General features: G+C 36.4%; 1 protein-coding gene across 6 annotated transcripts in view; it reads left to right on the forward strand.

Annotated features, from left to right (window-relative positions):
• COBLL1 (cordon-bleu WH2 repeat protein like 1) overlaps positions 1 to 16501 on the forward strand; it is a 77346-nt gene extending 60845 nt beyond the window's left edge. For all 6 annotated transcript variants that reach the window (XM_083864990.1, XM_083864989.1, XM_083864993.1 and 3 more), the window contains exons 9-14: positions 358 to 426; positions 5612 to 5873; positions 8353 to 8438; positions 9785 to 11397; positions 12024 to 12206; positions 14964 to 16501. In XM_083864990.1, coding sequence (XP_083721116.1) covers positions 358 to 426; positions 5612 to 5873; positions 8353 to 8438; positions 9785 to 11397; positions 12024 to 12206; positions 14964 to 15050 — 2300 coding nt within the window. In that variant the 3' untranslated portion in view covers positions 15051 to 16501. The remainder of the gene's footprint in view (positions 1 to 357; positions 427 to 5611; positions 5874 to 8352; positions 8439 to 9784; positions 11398 to 12023; positions 12207 to 14963) is intronic.
• The last annotated feature ends 3802 nt before the right edge of the window (positions 16502 to 20303 follow it).

A 20303-nucleotide genomic window follows, 5' to 3' on the forward strand; every position in this document is an offset into this window, starting at 1 on the left:
AGGTTAAGTATAGAATTGTGTTTATGTTACTCAGGGGGACTGCTAGGGGTGGGGAGAAAAGATTAGCTTCTGTGGATCAGAGAGAGAACTGACTAGATGGACTGACTAGAAGAATCTTAGAGGAACTTGGTTTTTTTGTAATTCTTCCATTTGATCAGAAATCCACTTTTCTGGTTCAAAAATACCTAAGAGTCGAGATTAAAATATCTGGAAAATGTGACAATGAGCACTAGTTGTTTCAGTGAAGCTTCTTGAAGATATCACTAGTCTGTATGACCACAATCTAACATTTTATCTATGACTTTTGTTGGTGCTGAAACAGAGAGGTGGTAAAGGTTGTTGCTTCACTTTTTGCAGTAACAGAGTCAACAGAGCCAGCCTCCACTAAAGCGGAAGGAAGAGCCACTGAAATGCCGCCTGAAACAGGTTGGTTCTTTGTACAAAAGTACTGATAAAATTTACTTCATAGCAAGTTATGGTAATTCATAGCAATAAATGACTATAGTATAGATGTGTCATAAGTATAGGACTAATTTTAACCCTTCAGATCAATTAACTTTTCCTTTGAAGTAAAAATACGGCTTTCTAAAATAAGGATATTTTACCTTTGTTATCTACAGAAACAAATACAATATAATTTGTACCTGTGTTTTACATTTAAAAAACTAAACATCCCTATTTTTCTCTCCTTTCTCATAAGTTACAGAGAAGAACTATCCAGAATTTGTGATTTTTTTTTTCTTTGTATCTCATAACAAGCTTTTCAAAAGCTAAAGCCCAGTGTTGTTTTTAGAACCCTGCCTTGTGCTGCCCTTGACCTGCATAACATAGGGGCAGGAGCAAATCTGTGCCTGGCTTTTGGTTGGCATCTGAACAGCCTTTGAAAACATAAGTTGTAAATCTAAACTGAATGCATAAATAGTTGTTTATACATTAAATCATTTGTTGGGTGTTATGGGGAAAATGTGATATATAAAAGTATAGCTGTTTAAAATACAATTATTTAGCTGCTGAACATAATGCTTTTTTAAATTTATGCAGTTTGTACTGTGAAATACTGTTGTTTGTAAGCACCAGACTGTAGGGTTCAGCTACAAGGTACAACATCTAGAAGTCTTCTAAAATTTGCAAAAGCTTTTAGAATAATCAGTGCCAGTGCAGTCTGAAAGAATAACTCTTCAATGCATTTAATAAGAATGAAGTATATAAATGCTAAGCCTGTGGAGTGCTACTGTCATTATATGAGGGTAAGCACTCAGTTCTGTCCTAGTTGACAGGAATTTTTAAGTCGTTTTCCAGCTATTTTGTTCTGGATGCCACTCAAATTGTTTGGAGTGGTAAAACAAAAATGTACCACAAGAGCTGAAAAAGTCTTCTGCTAGGATGCTAGGTCTCTGGCAATGGGGGAAAAAGAAAAAATCAGAAATCAGTAAACTTGGGCTTGGTTTATGTTTAGGGCAATTTATGTAAATTATTGGAAAAGATGTTAATAGAAACAATATGTAGCACAATAAATGGGATTATGAACCTATGCTGTGGAGTCTGGAGTTGAAGATCTAATGACGTTGTAACCTTTCCTTGTTGTAGCTGTTGTAGCAGATGAAAGAGAGTAATTCTGAGTGAGTGGTTTGTTCATTAGTACTGAATTTTGTGTGTTGAAAACTGTTCTATCTACATGGAATGGGTCTAAGATGAGCAAGTTTATCATACTGTGATATTAAATCAAGGTGGGATTTTTGTTTTCTTGTACTTGTTTCTATTTTAAGATTGTTAATCTGTGCTAAAAATTTTGCCTTTCCCATCACTGTAATGTCCACGTGCTGTGTAGCTAAACAACCCTGAACTTCAAAGAAATGGCTTGTTTATTTTTCCATAGATTTAGAAACTTCTGCTTGAGGCATTTGAGTTCTCTAATTAAATATTTTAATTTAAGCTGTAATGGAAAGAAATAGAAAAGGTAATCATCTTTACTGGGCTTAGGGCAGTCTGTGTTGAGCCCTTGGATTTACCTCTGCAGTTAGTGACAATCTTCAGTCTCTAGTTTTCCTCATGTCTTTATGCAGTGTCCTTTGCTGAAGACTTAGTGTAGTTCAGTTTCTTAAAATGTGTATATAAGTCACATAGCACAGCTTCATTGCCTCTTTTTTTCTCATGGGATACTGCTGCTCTCTGGTGGCATCTCTGAAACTTGTGAGGCCTGTGTATAAAGGGTCCTTTTAGCAAAACCCCTTGTGCTGTGAGAACCAATACTAACCTGCAGCAAAATCAGATGCAGTACACCTGTCCTATTCCTAGTCTGAAAATTAGCCATGTTTGGGTATTGTTTTAGATGGATTAACTAGTTCAGTATCACTTAAATTGCAAAGTTGGACATAATTTTACCTTTACAAAAAAACACAGGAGTTCCTTCCATTTGGATTAATACTGCTTTGATTGTCAGGCATCTGGGAAGTATTGTGAGGTTTTTTTCAGCTGTGACTGGCATTCATTCCAGAGTGGTTCTGTTATGCAGTGCTACTTCAGCAAATAAACAAAAACCCTAAGCTGCAAATACAGTGTTATCTTTTGCCCTAAAATGAACCACTGAAAATGTTCAATTTGGTGTCTGTTAGCTATGTACTACTTAGACACATACTCCACATCAAGTGGAGCTATATAGTATGGAATAGGCAACATTTCTTTTGTGAAATGACAGTTTTCCCATGGTGTAAAAACAGTATGTACCTTGACAAAAGTGGTTTGAAAACACATCTACTGGAATAAGCTTTGACAGAGAAGAAATATGAATGTTTGGGATTATAAACAATTCTGTTTATCAATTATGATTTTTGTTCACCATCCCAAAGTTTAATTAATGCTTAGTCTTTCTTTTTCTAGGGAAGATGGTAAAACAGTATTCAATACAAATTTTGAAATTAGAGATTTTTTAGAAAACTTTGCATCAAACAAATCCCTTTATATAATCCTATTGGTTACAGTATTTCTTAAGCACTTTGTTAAGGGCTGTAGAGTCAAGAGTAGATTTGCATGATGTAGTCAGGCTTTCCAGCTCTGGTGCTTATGAGCATGAGAGCTTATAGAGTAGCACCAGCTTGTTCTGTCTGCTGGGCAGAGGGTATTCTTACTGCCCAAAGGAGACTTGCAGTTGGTGTGTCATCATCAGGGGTGTGTGTGTATATATACATATATGTGTGTGTGTGTACTTATCTATACATCTACCTTCACAGTGACGCACTGTAACTCTATATTGGTTTAGGATACCTAAAACTCAGTGACTTATGTTCTAAAAGAAGAAACTATATGCAGGTAGAAATGCAATTTATATTACATATGGGACTATGGATAGGGCATATAAGCAATAACACAACAGTATATAGCCAGTATTGCTGTAAGTTCTTCCTGGCGATGTGTTGCATGTAAAAGCTCTAGACTGCAGAATCTGAACTGCTCCCCTAGGGAGCAGTTACCTGCTTGATATAAGTGAAGGATGGTTGTTAAATGTTGTTTGTGTTCAAATGTATTCAGATTTTATTCTGCTGCAGCAGTGACAGCCCAGGTCTGGAATGAGATTCAGTAACAGATGAAAATCCACTAGCAAGCAAGGCTGATCTTATGCTGACAAATGAGGTAGAGCATTTTTGAGGAAGTGTGAGGGCTGTTTTTGTTTGGTATTATCCATTTGTAGGTCAGGGTAGTCCACCCCAATGCTTGGAAGTGTTTCTAGCGCAGCAAAGAACAGAATTTCACATAGCAGGAACATCAGGAATGTCTCCTATCAAGCTAAGTTTCCATCTCAGGAGGATAAATACAACTCAGCCTTTGTTACACCCCTCTCCAGAGGAAAAGCAGCAGAGGAATGACAGCAGTGCCTGGGCACAAAGCCAGAGCAGTTCCAGAATGCTTCCATTTCTCTTGTCAGAAGTTCTGATTATTCTTTGTTGTATAATTCAGGTTTCCATAGAGTATTTAGACTGAAAATCTCAGTCTTTGTTCCTGTAGCTGGTGATGGCTCAGGCCTATAGCATAATAGGCCTCACCAGTGAAGGAGGCAATGTTCTAGAGAGCTGGTTATGGACTGTGGGATAATCTTAGCCAGTTTAATGTTTGCTCACATTCTGTTATGCTTTGTTCATTTTGACGTATATATTTAACCTGTCACACATGAAATGATACTGCCATCACTAAAATAATCCCCCAAAGTATGACACTGCTAGGTATGAGTTTTCTCTAGGTGGAAAAGGGGTTGGTGGATAATGAAAGGAAGAGAAAGCCCGTATGACTAGTAAACCTGTAGGAGTCCCTGTAATACCAGTGTGACATATTTGTATGTACCTGTGCTGAAACCATATGGAAGGAGCTCACCTGCAGCACTTGCATTCAGCACTATGGCAGGTGTTGATCACATTGCTTAATGTGTAACTACAGAACACTATTACAAGATTGCAATATAAAACCAAGAATTAAATAGTAAAATGTTCAGCTTTTGTAGTTTTTCTGTGACTATGAATGAGTATCTTTGGTATTACCAAACTCTTTACTAATGACCCTATTGAAACATCAAAGTTTCTGTTCTGTACTGAGCCTTTCTCCAATACATAGATCCTCTTATTACTTTTCTATAACACTGTACTTCTCTAGAGGTACTGGAAACATTGTAGGATACCAGCTGCAAAAAAAAATCAGTCTGACTTTTTTTTTTTTTTTTTTTTTTTTGGTACTCTGCAATCTGTGACTTTCCAGTATTCCTTATTGTTTTCTTTACATTTGGAAATTTACTGATACTACTTAGACTGAAAGCTAATTGCCCAAGTGCAAGGCTTGTTTCTAACAGGTGTCAGTGCACCCAAAGCTGATGGGAGTACCCTGGTCAGATGTATTTATTAATTCAAGTACACTGATTTATCTGTGTTCTAATCCAGCAACTCGACCTTTTAGTTTAACTATTCTCTGGCTGCAAATGTCAGTATTTTTATGGATTAGCACTTTTCTATGAACTTTATTTTTCTACTGTAACATGCAGCACTGCACAAGACGCTTCAAATTGCTTAGGATGGTTATGGGAAATTTTTGATAGTGGTGATGAAAATTGTTCAAACCATGGGCAAAATTGATATTTGGGTTACCCTTTAGTTCTTGAACATTCCTACTCTGATGTAGAGGAACTGTGTATTTTAAAACTCACTAGGAGCTAATGGAAATACAAGAAGTCTGGGTAAAAGCAAGTGTCCACATCTATGAAATTTAGGGTTATCAGATAAAAATATGTTTAACAATCTTAATTCAGTATCTGGGGTAAATATGGAAAATGTTTTACAGTAGGTACACATACAGAACCAGATGGACAGTAGCACAGTGATCAGCATATCCTTGTGTCAAGAGAGTAAATCAAGAGGAACCAAAGAATTCTGGGAAGTCTGAATGGATTTTTTTTTAATTTTTTTTTTTAATTTACCTGAATTATGGAAAAAGTCAGTTTTCCTTCTTCAAACTATTTAGGCTGCCTTGAACAGTCCCTTTTAATCTACAACCTGCATTGAAAGCTGTGGGTTGGTTTGGGTTTGGTTGGTTTGGGAGTGTTTTAATTTTTATTTCCTTTCTTCTGTGAATGTAGATGTAAGGAGCTCAGAATACAACCTGGAAGAAATTGATGAAAGGGAAGAAGAGATAGGTGTGCAACAGGGAGAGGACAGTGGAAGTACCAATACCTCTCCTGGGACGGGAGAGGTTACTGCAGCCTTCCCCTCTGCTGAGGTACCACTGGAAAATGACAAAAACGATCCTGCTTCATCAGCTCCTGTTCCTGGCAGTGTTCCCATAGACAACTCGCAAAGCTTCAAGGAAGAAAAACAAGAAAATATGAGCACAGATGGCAAGTAAGTACGTTTTGTGACAAAGAAAGGAGCATTGGGGGGACAATGGGGGAGGCAAATAAAATGCAGAGTGCTGTTACATTGTGAAGCACAGAATAGAGAATTGTGAGAGAGGAATGAGCTTTAATATGCTTAGCTTTCATTGTACCATTCTTCTGTGCACTGTAATTCATGAAGCTTTTCAACAAAAATGACAATGAAGTGTTCTGCAGTCTATTCTGTTTAATCTTCCCTTTCCTTACTACTCAAACAGCTGGAACCCAGAAAAGCTGAACCCAGCTCTAAAATGCTCAGTGTATTTACTAGAGCATGCATGCTGCAAAAAAATTTGGATTGATTAGTTAAATAAAAATACACAAATTCATTCTTGCAGGTCGAGGAAAATGGATAGATCAGCCATTTCTGTTCTTTTGGGCATGATTCTTATTGCTTGCATATTTTTTTTGCTTTTTTTTTTTTCTTTTCCTTATATGTGGTCTTGACCTGTCTCAATCCATTTGCTCTCAGGAAAACAAGTTAATTCAGCTTTTTTAAAGAATAAACACATTCGTTTCCTTAACCACTCTTTTTCCCTTCTGGTGATGCTGTACCTTTGCCCTTCAGCATGTTTGTTAAACTACCTGACTCAGCAGGTTTCCAACATGAGTTAGTGCCTGCTTGAAATAAATGTTGATTGTCCAGAGAAGTCCCATTGTGTTAATGTAATTCACTATTTCTCTGTTCCCTGGGGCAACTAAGCTGGCTACTGTTCCCAAATTAAATTGAAAGAACTATTTCGATTATTGTACTGAAGCCAAAACGTGTGACTGCCCTAGTAGCCAAGAACTTTCAAGGTAGTAAAGAGAGGTTTAACTTGTATTTGAAGGGACATTTTTGTCAGTCCAAGGCCAAATGTGGCTTTGCAAAAGTCTTTGATCCTCTGTCCTGCTGAATATTGTCCCAGTTGCTTGGGTGTTTCTCCTCTTCGGGGATCTAGTAAATTGTCTTGAATTTGCAATTTATCAGGCCTGTGTTATTGGGCCAGTTTGCCTAATTATCCAAGGGATGTTTCCTTCCTTCTCTCCCTTTGAATTGGTAGTGACCTTTCATGTCTTATAGTTCTGGTGACAGTCAGCTAGAGGGTACTGCACCTCTGGCTTTAGAGTTTGGCAATTGCTTCCTGAAATATCTTGGGGATTCCAAAATGAGGAGTAGGGTTTCTCTGACACTATATTTCTGGAAAGCTTTAGATAATTTTGATCTTATATATAACATCTAGTTACATTGAGAAGTGTTTTTTTAAATCAAAACAGTGATATATGCAAAATATTCCAGTCAAAATCACTAATTTCTATAATGATACTCTGTGGTGTTTTGTGGCTTTTGGGCTTGGTGGGTTTTGATTTCATTTTTTAAAAATTCCTATTAAGAATCTAGTTCAGCATGTTGTTAATAGTTTTAGCTCAGGCACCCAGCTGTGTTAAATTGAACAGAGCTGAGCAAGGGTACAGAGTGCAGGACTAAGGTTTAACTTCCTTCCAACAACAGTTTTGAGAGCATAAGCTCCTGTTAAGCGGTTTATGGGACACTTACAGTATGTTTGTGACTATACAGGCAACACGAGCATGGATGGTTGTTGAGAAATGTATAATTTAAAATGATTCAAAGCAGATGTGTCACCTCAAGGCATTGATTCTGACAACTAATGCATTTGATGTGGCAAATAATTTGGAATCTTCATAATCCAGTGTTTCTAACTACATTTTATAAAAATATCTTCAACAAAGTTTGAAGTTTTAATAATTTTTTAAAAGAAATTTTAAGTATTTACCTTCCTCATTTACCTTTTGAAGCTAAGGACTTAATATGTCCTCCCCACCTGCAAGAAGATGAGTTGTTTATTCAGCATTTTTGCAGTTCTCTTGTCCCCGATGAAATGAGGGAAATAGGTATTGTATGCATTTCCAAGATGTTTAGTATGCAAATAACATGTTGTGTATTTTTCTTTGCTGTTCTCAAGGTATTTCTTGAAAGGGACTACTTTGAGAAGTCTGTACTGCTCAGTTCATGTGTTCATACACAGTGTCTCACTGCAGCGTGGTGGGGACAAAGTCAGGGACACATTTTAGATTGGAGGGTGTCAGAGCACTTCATATGAGTGAAAACTATTGTGGCTTTACTGGAGTGGAGTTGCTGTTGGAGAGGTGGCTTGTTCCAACTGCACAGTAAACAAAAGGAGGGGGAGAAGAGAAGGGAAGACTGATCATCTGCTTACACAGAAGCAAGTAGAGCTGCATGTCATTTTGGTAAAATATCATGGCAGCATTTCCTCATGGATTTTTTGTTTTTTTAAATCAATTCTGTTGAGTATTCCAGCGTTTGGCAGAGCGGTTCTGTTTTGTCCATCTGTGTTTGGAGAATATTGCCAGTTCTCTTGCATCATTCCTTGTGTTTACTGAAATGAATGATACCAGCATATTTAATGTACTGTTGTGCTTTGCAGAGGACTACAGACTAAAATAAGCAGTGTGGATGCTGAATTTCAAACAGAGGAGAAGCTTAAAATTTTAGCTCAAAATAAAACTGATGGTGAGTAGTTCCCACTTGTTAATACTTGAAGCTTGAACTTTCCTATTCCTTTGAAGAAATGGCTATATAGTCAACTCTTGAATTGTTATAATCAGATTATTTTCTTTATGCTTGCTCTAGCTCTACTGTATTTTCTTTGAGATGAGGTGGCAAGAATTGGCTGCAATTTTGGGGGTTTTTGGGTTTGTTTTTAATATATTTTTGTTTTAGTAGTAGTCAAAGCTCCATCATGCTGTAATAGGATGGTGTGGGTGGGACAGTGCTGAGGAGGGGGAAGGCTGGATACAAAGGTAATCCTTCCACATGGGGTGACATGGCTGCCACATCCCACTGGGGCAGAAGAAGCCATCAGTTGTTCTTTGTTTATGGAATTAGGGTGAGTTTTCTGCATGAAAATGCAAATATTTTTAAGCACAAATAAAAGTGACACGCTGATCTGAAGCAAAATGACGAAATCCTGTGTATCTAATGGGTCATAAATTTCTCTGTGGATTTAGTGACCTGACTGATTTATTTTACTCTTTTGTGACGCTGATTTTCAGATTTATATATTAGGCCTTCTATAGTCTTTTATACTCAGTACACCTCTGTTAATAAATCAAAACAACACAAGTCCTGCGTGTATGTGGTATAAATTTTCCTATGCCATTTTATAGCATACATGAAATGAGGATTTTTCCCCCCTGCAAAATGCCACTCTATATGACTACTCCTGAAGAATTTATTTTTCCCAATATTGTGTTTAAAACAATTTGACTAAAATATTCATGTGTTTGGGAGATGATCACATATTTAGTCCAGGGGTAGAAAATTGAATTATCAGACCAACCAAAGGGTAGGAAAAATAGGTTTGGCAAGTTACTCTTGTCCATATGTTTTTCAGTTGTTTCCTTGTACAAATACATAAGGTGTAGTTGATGAGATTTGTAACATTAAAACTAAAGAACAGAAGCCACAAATGTGTGGAACTAAATAAAAACTGCATCTAACTCTATACTGAATAGTCCTTGAGCTCTTGACTCGCTGATGCCTATGTAATGAACTGAAATTTATTAGCGCTTTTTAAATTGTTCTATAATAGTTTTTTTTATTAAGTCGATGCATGACATCTGTAATCTGTTTATTAAGGAAGAATACCTGAGTTGGAATACAATTATTTGGCAATATTAGTCAAATATAAATACGTCTTTAAATAGCCTTTAAAAAGGCTTAGGGAAAATATTAGCATCAGTGAGAAGCTAGTAATTGTTATTAAATACAGTGGATGCAGAGCTTCATGATGTAATGAGGAAGATGGAATCTTTTTGGCATTTGTATTAATTTTGGAATCTTTCTTTAACTTAAAGATCACAGTGATACAAAACTCATTCCAACAACAGAAGAAGGGAAAGAACTTCAGACAGCTGAAATTAAAACAGTAGATTTTAGAGAAAATAACAAGCTTGAAGTTGACAGACTATCAAACTGCCAGGCATGTAAAAATGACATCTCTGTAAGTCATAGAAATTATCCTCAACTGATTTCAGAAAAGCAAGATGACAAAACAAATCAAACTGGCTTGGACACAGTAAAAACTCAGGATGTTGGAATCCAGACTTTGGATGGCAATTTGGGAAGGACTGCACAGACGGAAATTATTGTTCCTCAGAGTGTTGAATCATCCGCATTTAGAGAACTGGTCCCTCAACACAACAGAGATAAGAACAACTCCCTTGTTCAAATGATGCATGGAATGCATCAAGAGAGTGAAGATACTTCAATAGAACAAAATCTGGAGACACAAGAAGTTACTCATAAAAAAGTAATTCCAGTGAAAGACCAGAGTTACATCTGTATAAATGGTAGTGATATTGCTTCACCAGAAACAACTGCTGAAAATCCAGATGATTCTCCTGTAAAAGGTCACCCTTTTTATAGACAGGACACCAGACCTAAACCCAGACCTGCTAATGAAATTACAAGGGATTACATACCAAAAATTGGGATGACTACTTATAAAATAGTGCCTCCAAAATTCTTAGAAATGATGAAGAGCTGGGAATCAGAAGTTCTATCAGATCATAAGGATCAAGAAGTATGTACTTTAGAAGACCCCAAAGAATTCATAGTGCAAACTGAAACTCCTCATCTGTCAAAAAGTGTGGGTCCTTCACAGGTTGGTTCACAAAATGAAGCTGCAGCAGCAAATGGTCTGCTGCAGAGAGTGAACAGCATTTCTGAACATACTGTGACCTCTGGAGCTGAGATTACTACTGAGAGTAACCAGATGGAACGAGAGTCCTTCAAGCAGCGTATCCCACTGACGCTAAACTTGGAAAATACAAATGCTTCTTCTGAGACTCAGGACAAGTCAAATGCATTAAGTCCATTAAGTCCTTCAATGAAGCCTAGTTCTTTTTATCTGCAGATGCAACGAAGAGCTTCAGGTCAATATGTGACATCTGCAGTTGCCAGAAGCACAGTTTGTGCTCCTAATTCAATTCAAAATGAAGTTAAGAATACAGAGATGGGTAAAAAAATCTCATCACCTGATTTGACTTCTTTGGCTTTACAAAAAACAAGTATTCCCTCTCCTCCTGCAGATCAAGAAAAAGTTGATGATGGAAAAAACACTGAATCTTCCACTTCTCCTGTTAAAAGCAATAAGCCTTTAAGTTTTCCCTCCTGTCCTCCAGCACCATTGAATCTAAAAACTCTCAGAACTTTTGCAGTTCCAAAGCCATACTCTAGTTCAAGACCATCCCCTTTTGCTCTTGCTGTCTCATCTGCAGTCAAAAGGTCACAATCATTCAATAAGACACGTACGATCACTAGCCAGGCACCGAGAGAGGAATTTCCTGTGGAACCCTCCTCTGTCCCTTTGGCAGCTGGATTCTCCTCAGCTACCTCTATGCCTGAAATGAAAAGTCCTTCCTTACAGACCATAACAGCGGGGTCACAAAATAATCTAATGGATAAGGTAAACTTTATTTCTAATACTAATTGATCCAATGCCATCAAGTGCAGCCACTGTAAAGGCTTGTTTCTGAATCACTCCCTGGTCAGAAAGCACTGTATTTGTGCAGGGAAAACACCCTGTGGTGTCCACTAGTAGCACAGCATTATAATGAAGTGCAGGAATACAGGGAATGTTAAAAATGAGAGCAACATCATTCAGATGATTGGAAGTAATTATTTCCTGCCATAATTAGCATCCCCTACTTTAAAGAACTGTAAATTAAATAGTCATTTATCCTGTGTAATACTTATTTTTATGTTTGGAGTGCTAATGATTTGTTCTTTATAGTTCTGTGTGTTGGTTTCTTAAATTTAGTTCTGAGTGATGCGATCCATTTGGCTTCAAGTGGTCATGCCACAAGCACACTTGAATGGAGATAAAAAGTTTTGCTGGCATAATTACTTGAGAGAGAAACTCCGTGCTATGCTGGAAATGTGTCTGATCTCAGAAATCTTGAACCAAGCAAACACTAGAATGGCAGCAGTTTGCTATGCAACCTTGTGCCAGGTTGACTCAGATTTCCATTTATAACTAATTCAGATTAAAAGTTTTTGGCTTCTTTTCCTTCCACTTCCTCCCTTTTATAGAAAGGCAGCCATGTGCATAGTGAGCAGAAGAGTCAGGCGCCGTCAGGTGCTTCCCCTGACCACCCACGCCCTGTCACTAAGAGACAAACCGCGATGACGCTCCCGCGCGCTGACCCCGAACAGATCCACCAGAGCTTGCTGGCTGCAATCCGCTCTGGAGAAGCTGCTGCCAAATTGAAAAGGGTGAGTTTTCATCATTGCATCCAAAACAAGGAACTCATGGTACTTCCTTCAAAATTACCATACTGATGCCTGATTCTAAAAGCAGTTAGTTTTGGCACAAACTGCTGCCAGGAGGTCTCTTAACAATGGGAAGGGAGGTGGGGAAGAGGGTCAATTTTATGGAATAAACTGGTGAATGCACCCACAGTTTCAAATGTGGGTATGGTACAAATGTAATCAAAATCTTCATTAAATGAATTAGAAATCTCTAGGTTATCAGTGAAGTATCTTGTCCATAAAATCTGACTTGTTTGTGTTTACATAGTTTGAAATGGTATGGCTTTGGAAACCTGCTGAGCAGCTTTGTTCTAAACCTAAAGTGGCTGCAACCTTTTGCAGGCAGATAACACACAGTTCTGAAGACTATTTTCCTCTTTATTAGACTTTATCAGGTCCTTAATGTCCTTAATCTGTTAGGCACCATAACTAAGCTATTTCTCAATTTTTTGTCAATGATCCTGAAAGAGACATCTTCCTCTACCCCCTCTGGTTAAAATCTCTATTAAAATTAACCTACTCTAACGTACTGTAACCTGTATCTCGTTGGTTAAAACAGTCTGCATTTCTAAAATCTGTACTGTTTTAAGTTTGCAACCAGACAGTCATAGTCTCACAAAGTTTTCTTGACCTCACATTAGTATTTTGCATTCTGTTTTGAGGGATCATTTTTCATTGCAGAAGGTCAAAGAAATTCAGTAGTTCTTTAGTTTTTCTTCCCTTTTCCACTTGAAAGAAACTAATGATGTGTGGTAGGTGGATACAAGGGACATTTTTGTTTGTTTGTTTTATGGAAGACTTTGATTGCCTTGGGTCAAAATCTTGCAGTGAATGGTCAGATAGTGGAACATTCCATTTCATAAGTTTTTGTTTCAGTGTCGTAGTGCAACTGCCTCTCTGAGGCTTGTAGATCTCACATCCGTTCTAGAGTGAATAGGAAGACTGAGTTTCCTGGATAAGTTGCAAGCATGTTCAAGTAGGGTTTGATCTCTAGTCAGTAAAAATGGCATATAATACACTGTAGAATTACTTCTAACTACATGTCAGTAAATATATTAAAAACAGGATAAGTTTAAGAAAACGCTGTATTGTTCAGAATCCATTAGAGGTAAAATCTGTTCTACCAGAAATACTGTTTGGATTTTATTTGCATATATTTTTAAGATTTTTTTTCCTTCTAGTGCATAATTACATTCTGAATAACATGACACTTCATTTATTTATTAATTCTTTTTAATAGAAATGGTCTTAGTGTAGAGTTGACCTATATAGTCTCTATCAGTTTAAGTGCAAGAATGGGGAAGGGGAGAGAGATCATGACTGAAATTGGTTTTCCCCTCCCTGTCTCTTCTGTGGGTGGGAGATGTTCTTTGTCAGTAAATTATATGTTGAGACTGGGGTGATGAAAGGGCTGTACTTTTTAAGAAAAAATTATAATAATGAAGAAGCTGTAACCATGAAAAAGAGTAGTCTGCAGCACAGAAATCTGAACCAGGCTTAAAAAAACCCCCTGGAACACAAACAAAATGCAGTGAAGAACTCACTGAAGTTTTGCCAAGCATAAAATTGTACATGCTGTTCTTTTCCCTCTCAGAGTGCATATGCTGTGGTACAGGTATGTATATCTGACAGCAGAAAGAGATTTTTTTGGCCTATAGCAAATCTAATAAAAAACATGGTTTCATTTTATGTTTAACGTGGAGAACTGGCAGTAGTAGGACAGGGAAATGAAGCATTTTGTATCAGTTATTTGTAAGTAAGTTATTTGCAACCAAAAGTGCTTTTGAGACTTGAGAGGGCTTGTAGAATGCATACACCTCATAGCTTCCAGTATCGTGCTGCAGTCAGGAAAAGGAGTAATAATCTGATCCATTTTAATAATGAGAGAGATACATTCGTCAGGTGCTTGCTTCTCATTTACCTCTTACCATACTCTCTCTTCTTGCAGCTCTGAGAGACATTTAAAAGATAAAATCCTGGCACCACTTGCAAAATTTTTAATTTTTTTTCACCCTCTGTTTTACTTACTATGTTGTGAGTATGCTGTGCTGAGATCTGTGGCCTTTTGTGTTGCTGGTCTTTCCTGTTCAATAGGGCCCTCAGTAATTACTAACCTAAAATGGGTCAAGTGAGGTTTCTTTTTAACAATTTTTCTCTTGAGAATGTTTTCATTGTGTTTAGTAAACTGTGTGCTGTGGTATGTGGTTCTCATGGCTGTAGAGCATCTACAGCTCCCATTAACTCCAACTGGAGCTCTTGGTTATGCAGTACCACTGAAAATCAGGCTTTGGCTCTCTGTGCTAAAAGTTATGGTTTCTTCTGATAAAAGAAACATTACCATGGTATAAAGAACTGTTAGAAGATTCAGTAAGAAATCAGGACTATTCAATATTTAATCAAAGTGTTTGGTTTAGTGATGTTTTTCAAGTACTTCTTTGCAACCATGTGTGGAAAAGAGCTAAAAATTATGTGGCTTTTGGATAGCTATACATGAAATTTTTAGTCAGGATAAAATATGTTTTAAAGTAATGTCGTCTGTTTCCACTTCTGTAGAATATATGCTTAGTTAAGAAATCATATAGGAGGTCTTCCATTGCACTGATAAAAACACTAAATGAAGTAAGGGTGTGTAGCATATTAGAGAGATAAAAAAAATGGATATTTTGTTAATATTTTTCTTTTCTTTTCTTTTTTTTTTTTTTTTCCCCACCCTGCCTCCAGGTTGGTCCTCCATCAAACACCATAGCTGTCAATGGAAGAGCCAGGCTTAATCCTTTGTATTCCACAGAAGCTAAGGCTAATCCCTAGATATTATACCAAATATTTTGCACTTTACTACTGCTTCATAGGCCAACTTAATACTAACTACAAATTTTTGAAAGTGTAAATGCAAGTATATGTTAATATATTTTTGTCAACGGTTATAACAATTTCAAGCTGGGTCTTTTGATGCCTTGAAAAGATTATTAGAATATGTAAATTATAGTAATATTTTGCCTTTTTCTCTTTATAAAGCTGACTATGCTGCTAAAAAGTTTTAAGACAAGGTGTAGGTGAGCTTTGCTTATGACAGAATGAGAATTGAAGTTTCTTGATTTTAGCCTTCAAGACTGAACAATATTGTAGCACTATGCTGAAATTACAGATTGGAAGCAACCTAAAATTTTTACATCAAATAATTAATTTTTGATTGTGTATTACTTTAACAGATTGTATGAACTTAAATCTACCACATGCTGCCTCCATATTACTTTATTAATTATAATTGGTAGAAATCTTAGTTCAATGCAATACTTTGTTTCCGTCTAAAAAAATAATGTTTTTATTCCTTTAGCAGAGAGTAATTGGATATGTATTTTGATTTTTTTTTTTTTTTTTACTCTTCTGTAATTTTTTTCCTGGTAGCACACACACAAAAAAAATCAGGACATAAATTATTGGAAACTTTTGTACTACTCTAAACCTTTTCTTAACAGTAGCACTATGTGATGTTTCTCAACTACTCTTTAAGTATCTCTATATAGTATTTACCTAGCACTCAGATAAGCAATACTTTTTTGTGAACTAATTATATTTTTAAGTAGTCAATAACATATAGTCACTACTAAAAAGCAAATTCCAGTTTTGATACTTAATGAAATAGAGTATTTTTTTCACTAGGAGTATAACTAAAAAATGAACTGCTTTGGATTTATTAATATATAATATTTTAATCTTAAAACAGCACAAAAACACATAAATCATGCTTGTGTCAGAGAACATCTATTTATAGATTAAGCATTAAATGCCAAAATGGAAATATATATTAAAAGAAAATGTTTCACGTTATATTTTACCTATTTTGAGTTTCTTGTGAAGATGCTACATTTTGGGGAGGGGGTGGAAATATGATCACACTCATGATGAAATAGCTACATTATGAATGCATGCAGCAAGTCCTGGGGTATTTGACATATTAAAATATTTTCGTGCTGGACGTGATTTAAAATTAAGCAATTGTATTTAGTGTCTATTCTTTAACAATATATATATTTTGTTCTTTGGAAACATTATGTAACTCAGTTTCAGAAACTGATCTATATGTGCATTTTCCAATTGTTTGCTGCCAGGTTTTTGTGCAATAATCTCAAAAGAGGTCTGATTACTTTCCTAGTACTGAGTCAATTACCAATTAAAAGTTATGGTGTTAACTTAATGCCGAAACCCTTTAAGGAATGTTTTAGGAAATAAAAATTCATGAAGAGATCTGATGAACATTTTTTCATTGTTGTTCTCTCCTGTTTTCTCTCCTGTATGTTAGTCCCTTGTCAATGTGTGTTACCACTTCCATCTCCTTGTCCTTGTGTCCAATCGAGAGTTCATTCCGAGCGTGGGGGAAGCTCACATGGTAGTTCAAAAGATCTGTTGCAGTGTATGACTGCAAAAGAAAGTTTCAACCTTCACTTGGAAATAGTGAAACAGAAGATATAGGGGCTTTTCAAGTTTCTTGCTGAGGCTTACATTCTCGATTTCACTGCGTCTTGAGGGACAGACTTGAAAATTGTAACTTGCTCCCTGGATTCTAGTCTGCTCGTGAAGTCTGTGTTTTAAGCATTCCTACACACCATGCTGATCTGTAACTGCCAGAGAAGGGGCTGCATTGTGAAAATGCACAATGCAGCCTTATGCTTCCTTATACTTTGGGTCTGGGAGGGTTACAGGTTTTTCTTCAAATGTTGGTATTCTCTGCCAAGGTGACCAAAATTATTTCATAAAATTATTTTCATCTTCATCTGTGCTAATACAAATATATATGATGTTTTGCTTTTTCAAACAAATCAACAAAGTCTGATTTCTTGTTTTGAGGAAAGTTCAAATAACCATACTTTGTTCTTTTTTAAATTTTGACTGCAAAACTGTACTACTGTGTGTTTCTTATTCCCATATATTAAAAATAAACTGCCTTTTCATGTGAACTCCTGAAGGCAAATATCATCTTATGTAACAGATTAAAACCACCTTGCTTGAATTTTAGGCTTTCTTCTTTGTGTTACTGAATTTGGTAACTAACTGAAATGTCTACACACGCTATAGTACTGTGAAACTCTTCAATGAGACTTTTTGATACTAGCCAGCAATTTTGTTTAACGAAAGTTTCTCTTTTCCCTCTTCTTCCAACATGTGTATGTAAGACATTTTTAAATCTTGCTATTGTATTTCTACAGATGCTTTTTTTTTCTTAAACTCTTCTATTAAAGCCTACTAGAGAAACTGTTGTTGATGAACTTGACGTGTTTATTCATTATTCAACCATAAAAACATTTCTGCTCAAGTATCAAGTGTTTCTAGTAACTACAAGCCCAGGCGAGACAGCATTTAATTTTGTCGTGGATACCTTATATGCAGGGTAAACAGACTATTTTTTGAGCCCAAGAAGACTTAGATTCTGGACAACATGTATCACAGATGTCTTTCAACAGGAGGCAACTAGTTATGCCATATCTCTTATCTCTTATAATCCCCTTGCTTTTGCATGACAGTCAAAATGTTTGGGAATGAAAGTCAGGATACTGAAGTAAATGAAATGTCAGTGTAATTGTCCAGACGAAACAGCAAGCCCCAGTGAAGGTGCATTATGACCTGCTGGTACCAGTTCTTTGAAGAAGCAGCAGGTATCCACATAGCACAGTGCATAGTTCAGACTCCAGGGCTTTCAAGTTAAGGAGGGCTAGCAAAGCAAAGAGAGATAATGAAAATGAACTTGTTAGCAATTATAGAAGATACATTTTTAAATTTATTCTATGAAAGAATAAAATTAAGACTACAGACGTACCTGCAGAAGGGAGCAGTTCTGCTGGGACAGCATCACCAGATAACTTTCGGAAATATACTTGTGACTAAAGGTTGTAACGCCAAGGTAAGGGTCTCATAGTTTGCAGCTGCAAGATGCTAGACCACTCAGTGTCTACGTTTTTGGGATGTACATTCAGCAATCAGTGCCCTAGTTTTTCCAGCTACTTGTAATTGTAACATACAACATGATGATCTCCAAGGAAGACATGAAAATTATGTGGAAATGTACCAAGAAGCATGGTATCACACAAGACAGCTCCTAATACTTCTAACTTTATTACAGGTAGTTTGGCTGTTACCAGCCAAAGCAAACATTTTCAGTTGGAGCTACTTAGAATCCTATTTTAAGTTGCCAAAAGGTTTGTGATGCTTCTGTTAAATAGAAATAAGAAAAAACTACTGATGAGCAGTAGGGTATACATCCTTGAATGCTTGGCCAAACTGCATCCTTTGAAGTGTTGGACAACTACAGCAAGATAAAAGACTAAATGTAAATGACTAAGCAGGTGGGTTGTTATCCAAACAAATAGAGCTCTTTGTAGAAAGGGAACATGTCTTAATTTGTCTGTGTTAACTGACTGTGAGGCTGAAGTCAAAATGGTGTGTTTGGACTGGAGCTGTCGCAATCACGGGCCCAAAACTGTTGATGCTGTGAATGGTCTGTGGTTCTGGAGCTCTGGTGTTCTGTTAGTGCTTGGCTGATAATGGTGTAGCTGAAATATCACTTGTAGACAGATTGCTTATGAAGTCTGTTTTGGTGATAAAGCAAAGCTGTAGCAATATCAATAGAAACGTTTCACAGCTTCTAATTGAAAAGCATGCCTTCTATGAGAGATTATTTTATACAATCCAACTGAAAATCACAGCTAAGATTAATGTTTTTTTTCTTTGAAATTTCTGATTAGATAGCTTTGTGAGAGGGAAGGTGTTCTTATTAAAATGACATGAAATTTGCAAGTATGGGAAACTATGGTTGTTAAAAACTTAAATACCTAATTTCTTTTTGTCTTCCTTGAAAGAGCTATGGGAACTAACCCAAAACTCTTTGTCAATTGTCAAGAGTCTATTGCAATATAGATATATAATATATGCACAATATATATAATATATATGTATATAATGTACATAAAATGGCATTACTTTTGGTCATCTGTTCCCACTTACTAACACAAGCAATTTACTTTTTGGTAGGTTTATGTCTTCAAGGAGCATATTTGGAAGAGATTTATAGTTTTCTCATTTTTAGCTGTATTAAACTTCACACTCACTAACAGTACAACAGCTAGTGTTTAAGTGAAAGAGGAGATCAACACCTGTCTTCTCACATCCCTCCATCACCATGAGACCACCAAAACTGTTAATGGACTAAATTATTCAAAACAGTTAAGAGACAAAAAATGGAGGGAGAAGGAGAAGGGATGAGATAGAGATAAGAGAAATTTTGCTGTTTTTTAACTGGATGCTTTTCCTGAATACATGTTCCAATCTTGCTAATATAGTGATGAAACAAAATAGCATTGGGAAAAGGAAAAAGAAATGTATCCAAAAAGGACACTAATAATTTTAGGAAATTTCAACTTAGTAGTAGTGTTGCTAGTATTATTTCAGAATGATTGTGACTGTACAATGAGTGTATTTTTAGTAGCTGTTTTGTTGATAGCAGCTGTTCTGTGTGAAGAACAACTGTCTTCTGTTTCAGCTTATCTGCTTGGTGATTTCAAAAGTATTAGTTTCCATGAGTGTCTGGGCACTCCCAAACAATGCTTATAACAGGAGTTTTAGGGGTAGGGTAGAAAGCTTATTCTTAAGTTTATCCTTAGTCATTTCAATACTCTCAGAACAACTGGTACACTTTTTAGTGAAAGTTGGGTCACTGTTAATACAAATAACAAACATGATGTGTAAGCTGTCATTGTTATGACAGTACTAGAATGCATTCTTCAGAAATTCCTAGTCTTCCAGTCTGATAGAATAAATTTCCTTTAGCTTCATCATCTATTTTACCAGTTGTTCGGAGTACTATAAGCAGGGCAGACTTTGCTTTGCCTGTTGTATTTTATGTCAGCCCAGCCAGAGCAACAAGAACATGCTAAAATACCGGACATCCAAGGAAATCTTCACAAGTGACAGAACAGTTTAAAGAATGTGAATATTAAAGACTAGGTTTGTGTATATGGTGGTGAACAATCAAAGGAGTATAAAGGAATTGAAGCAGACAATCAGCTAAGG

This window comes from Zosterops lateralis (genome assembly GCF_965231275.1).
Source record: "Zosterops lateralis genome assembly, chromosome: 7".
NCBI classification, from domain to species: Eukaryota; Metazoa; Chordata; class Aves; order Passeriformes; family Zosteropidae; genus Zosterops; species Zosterops lateralis.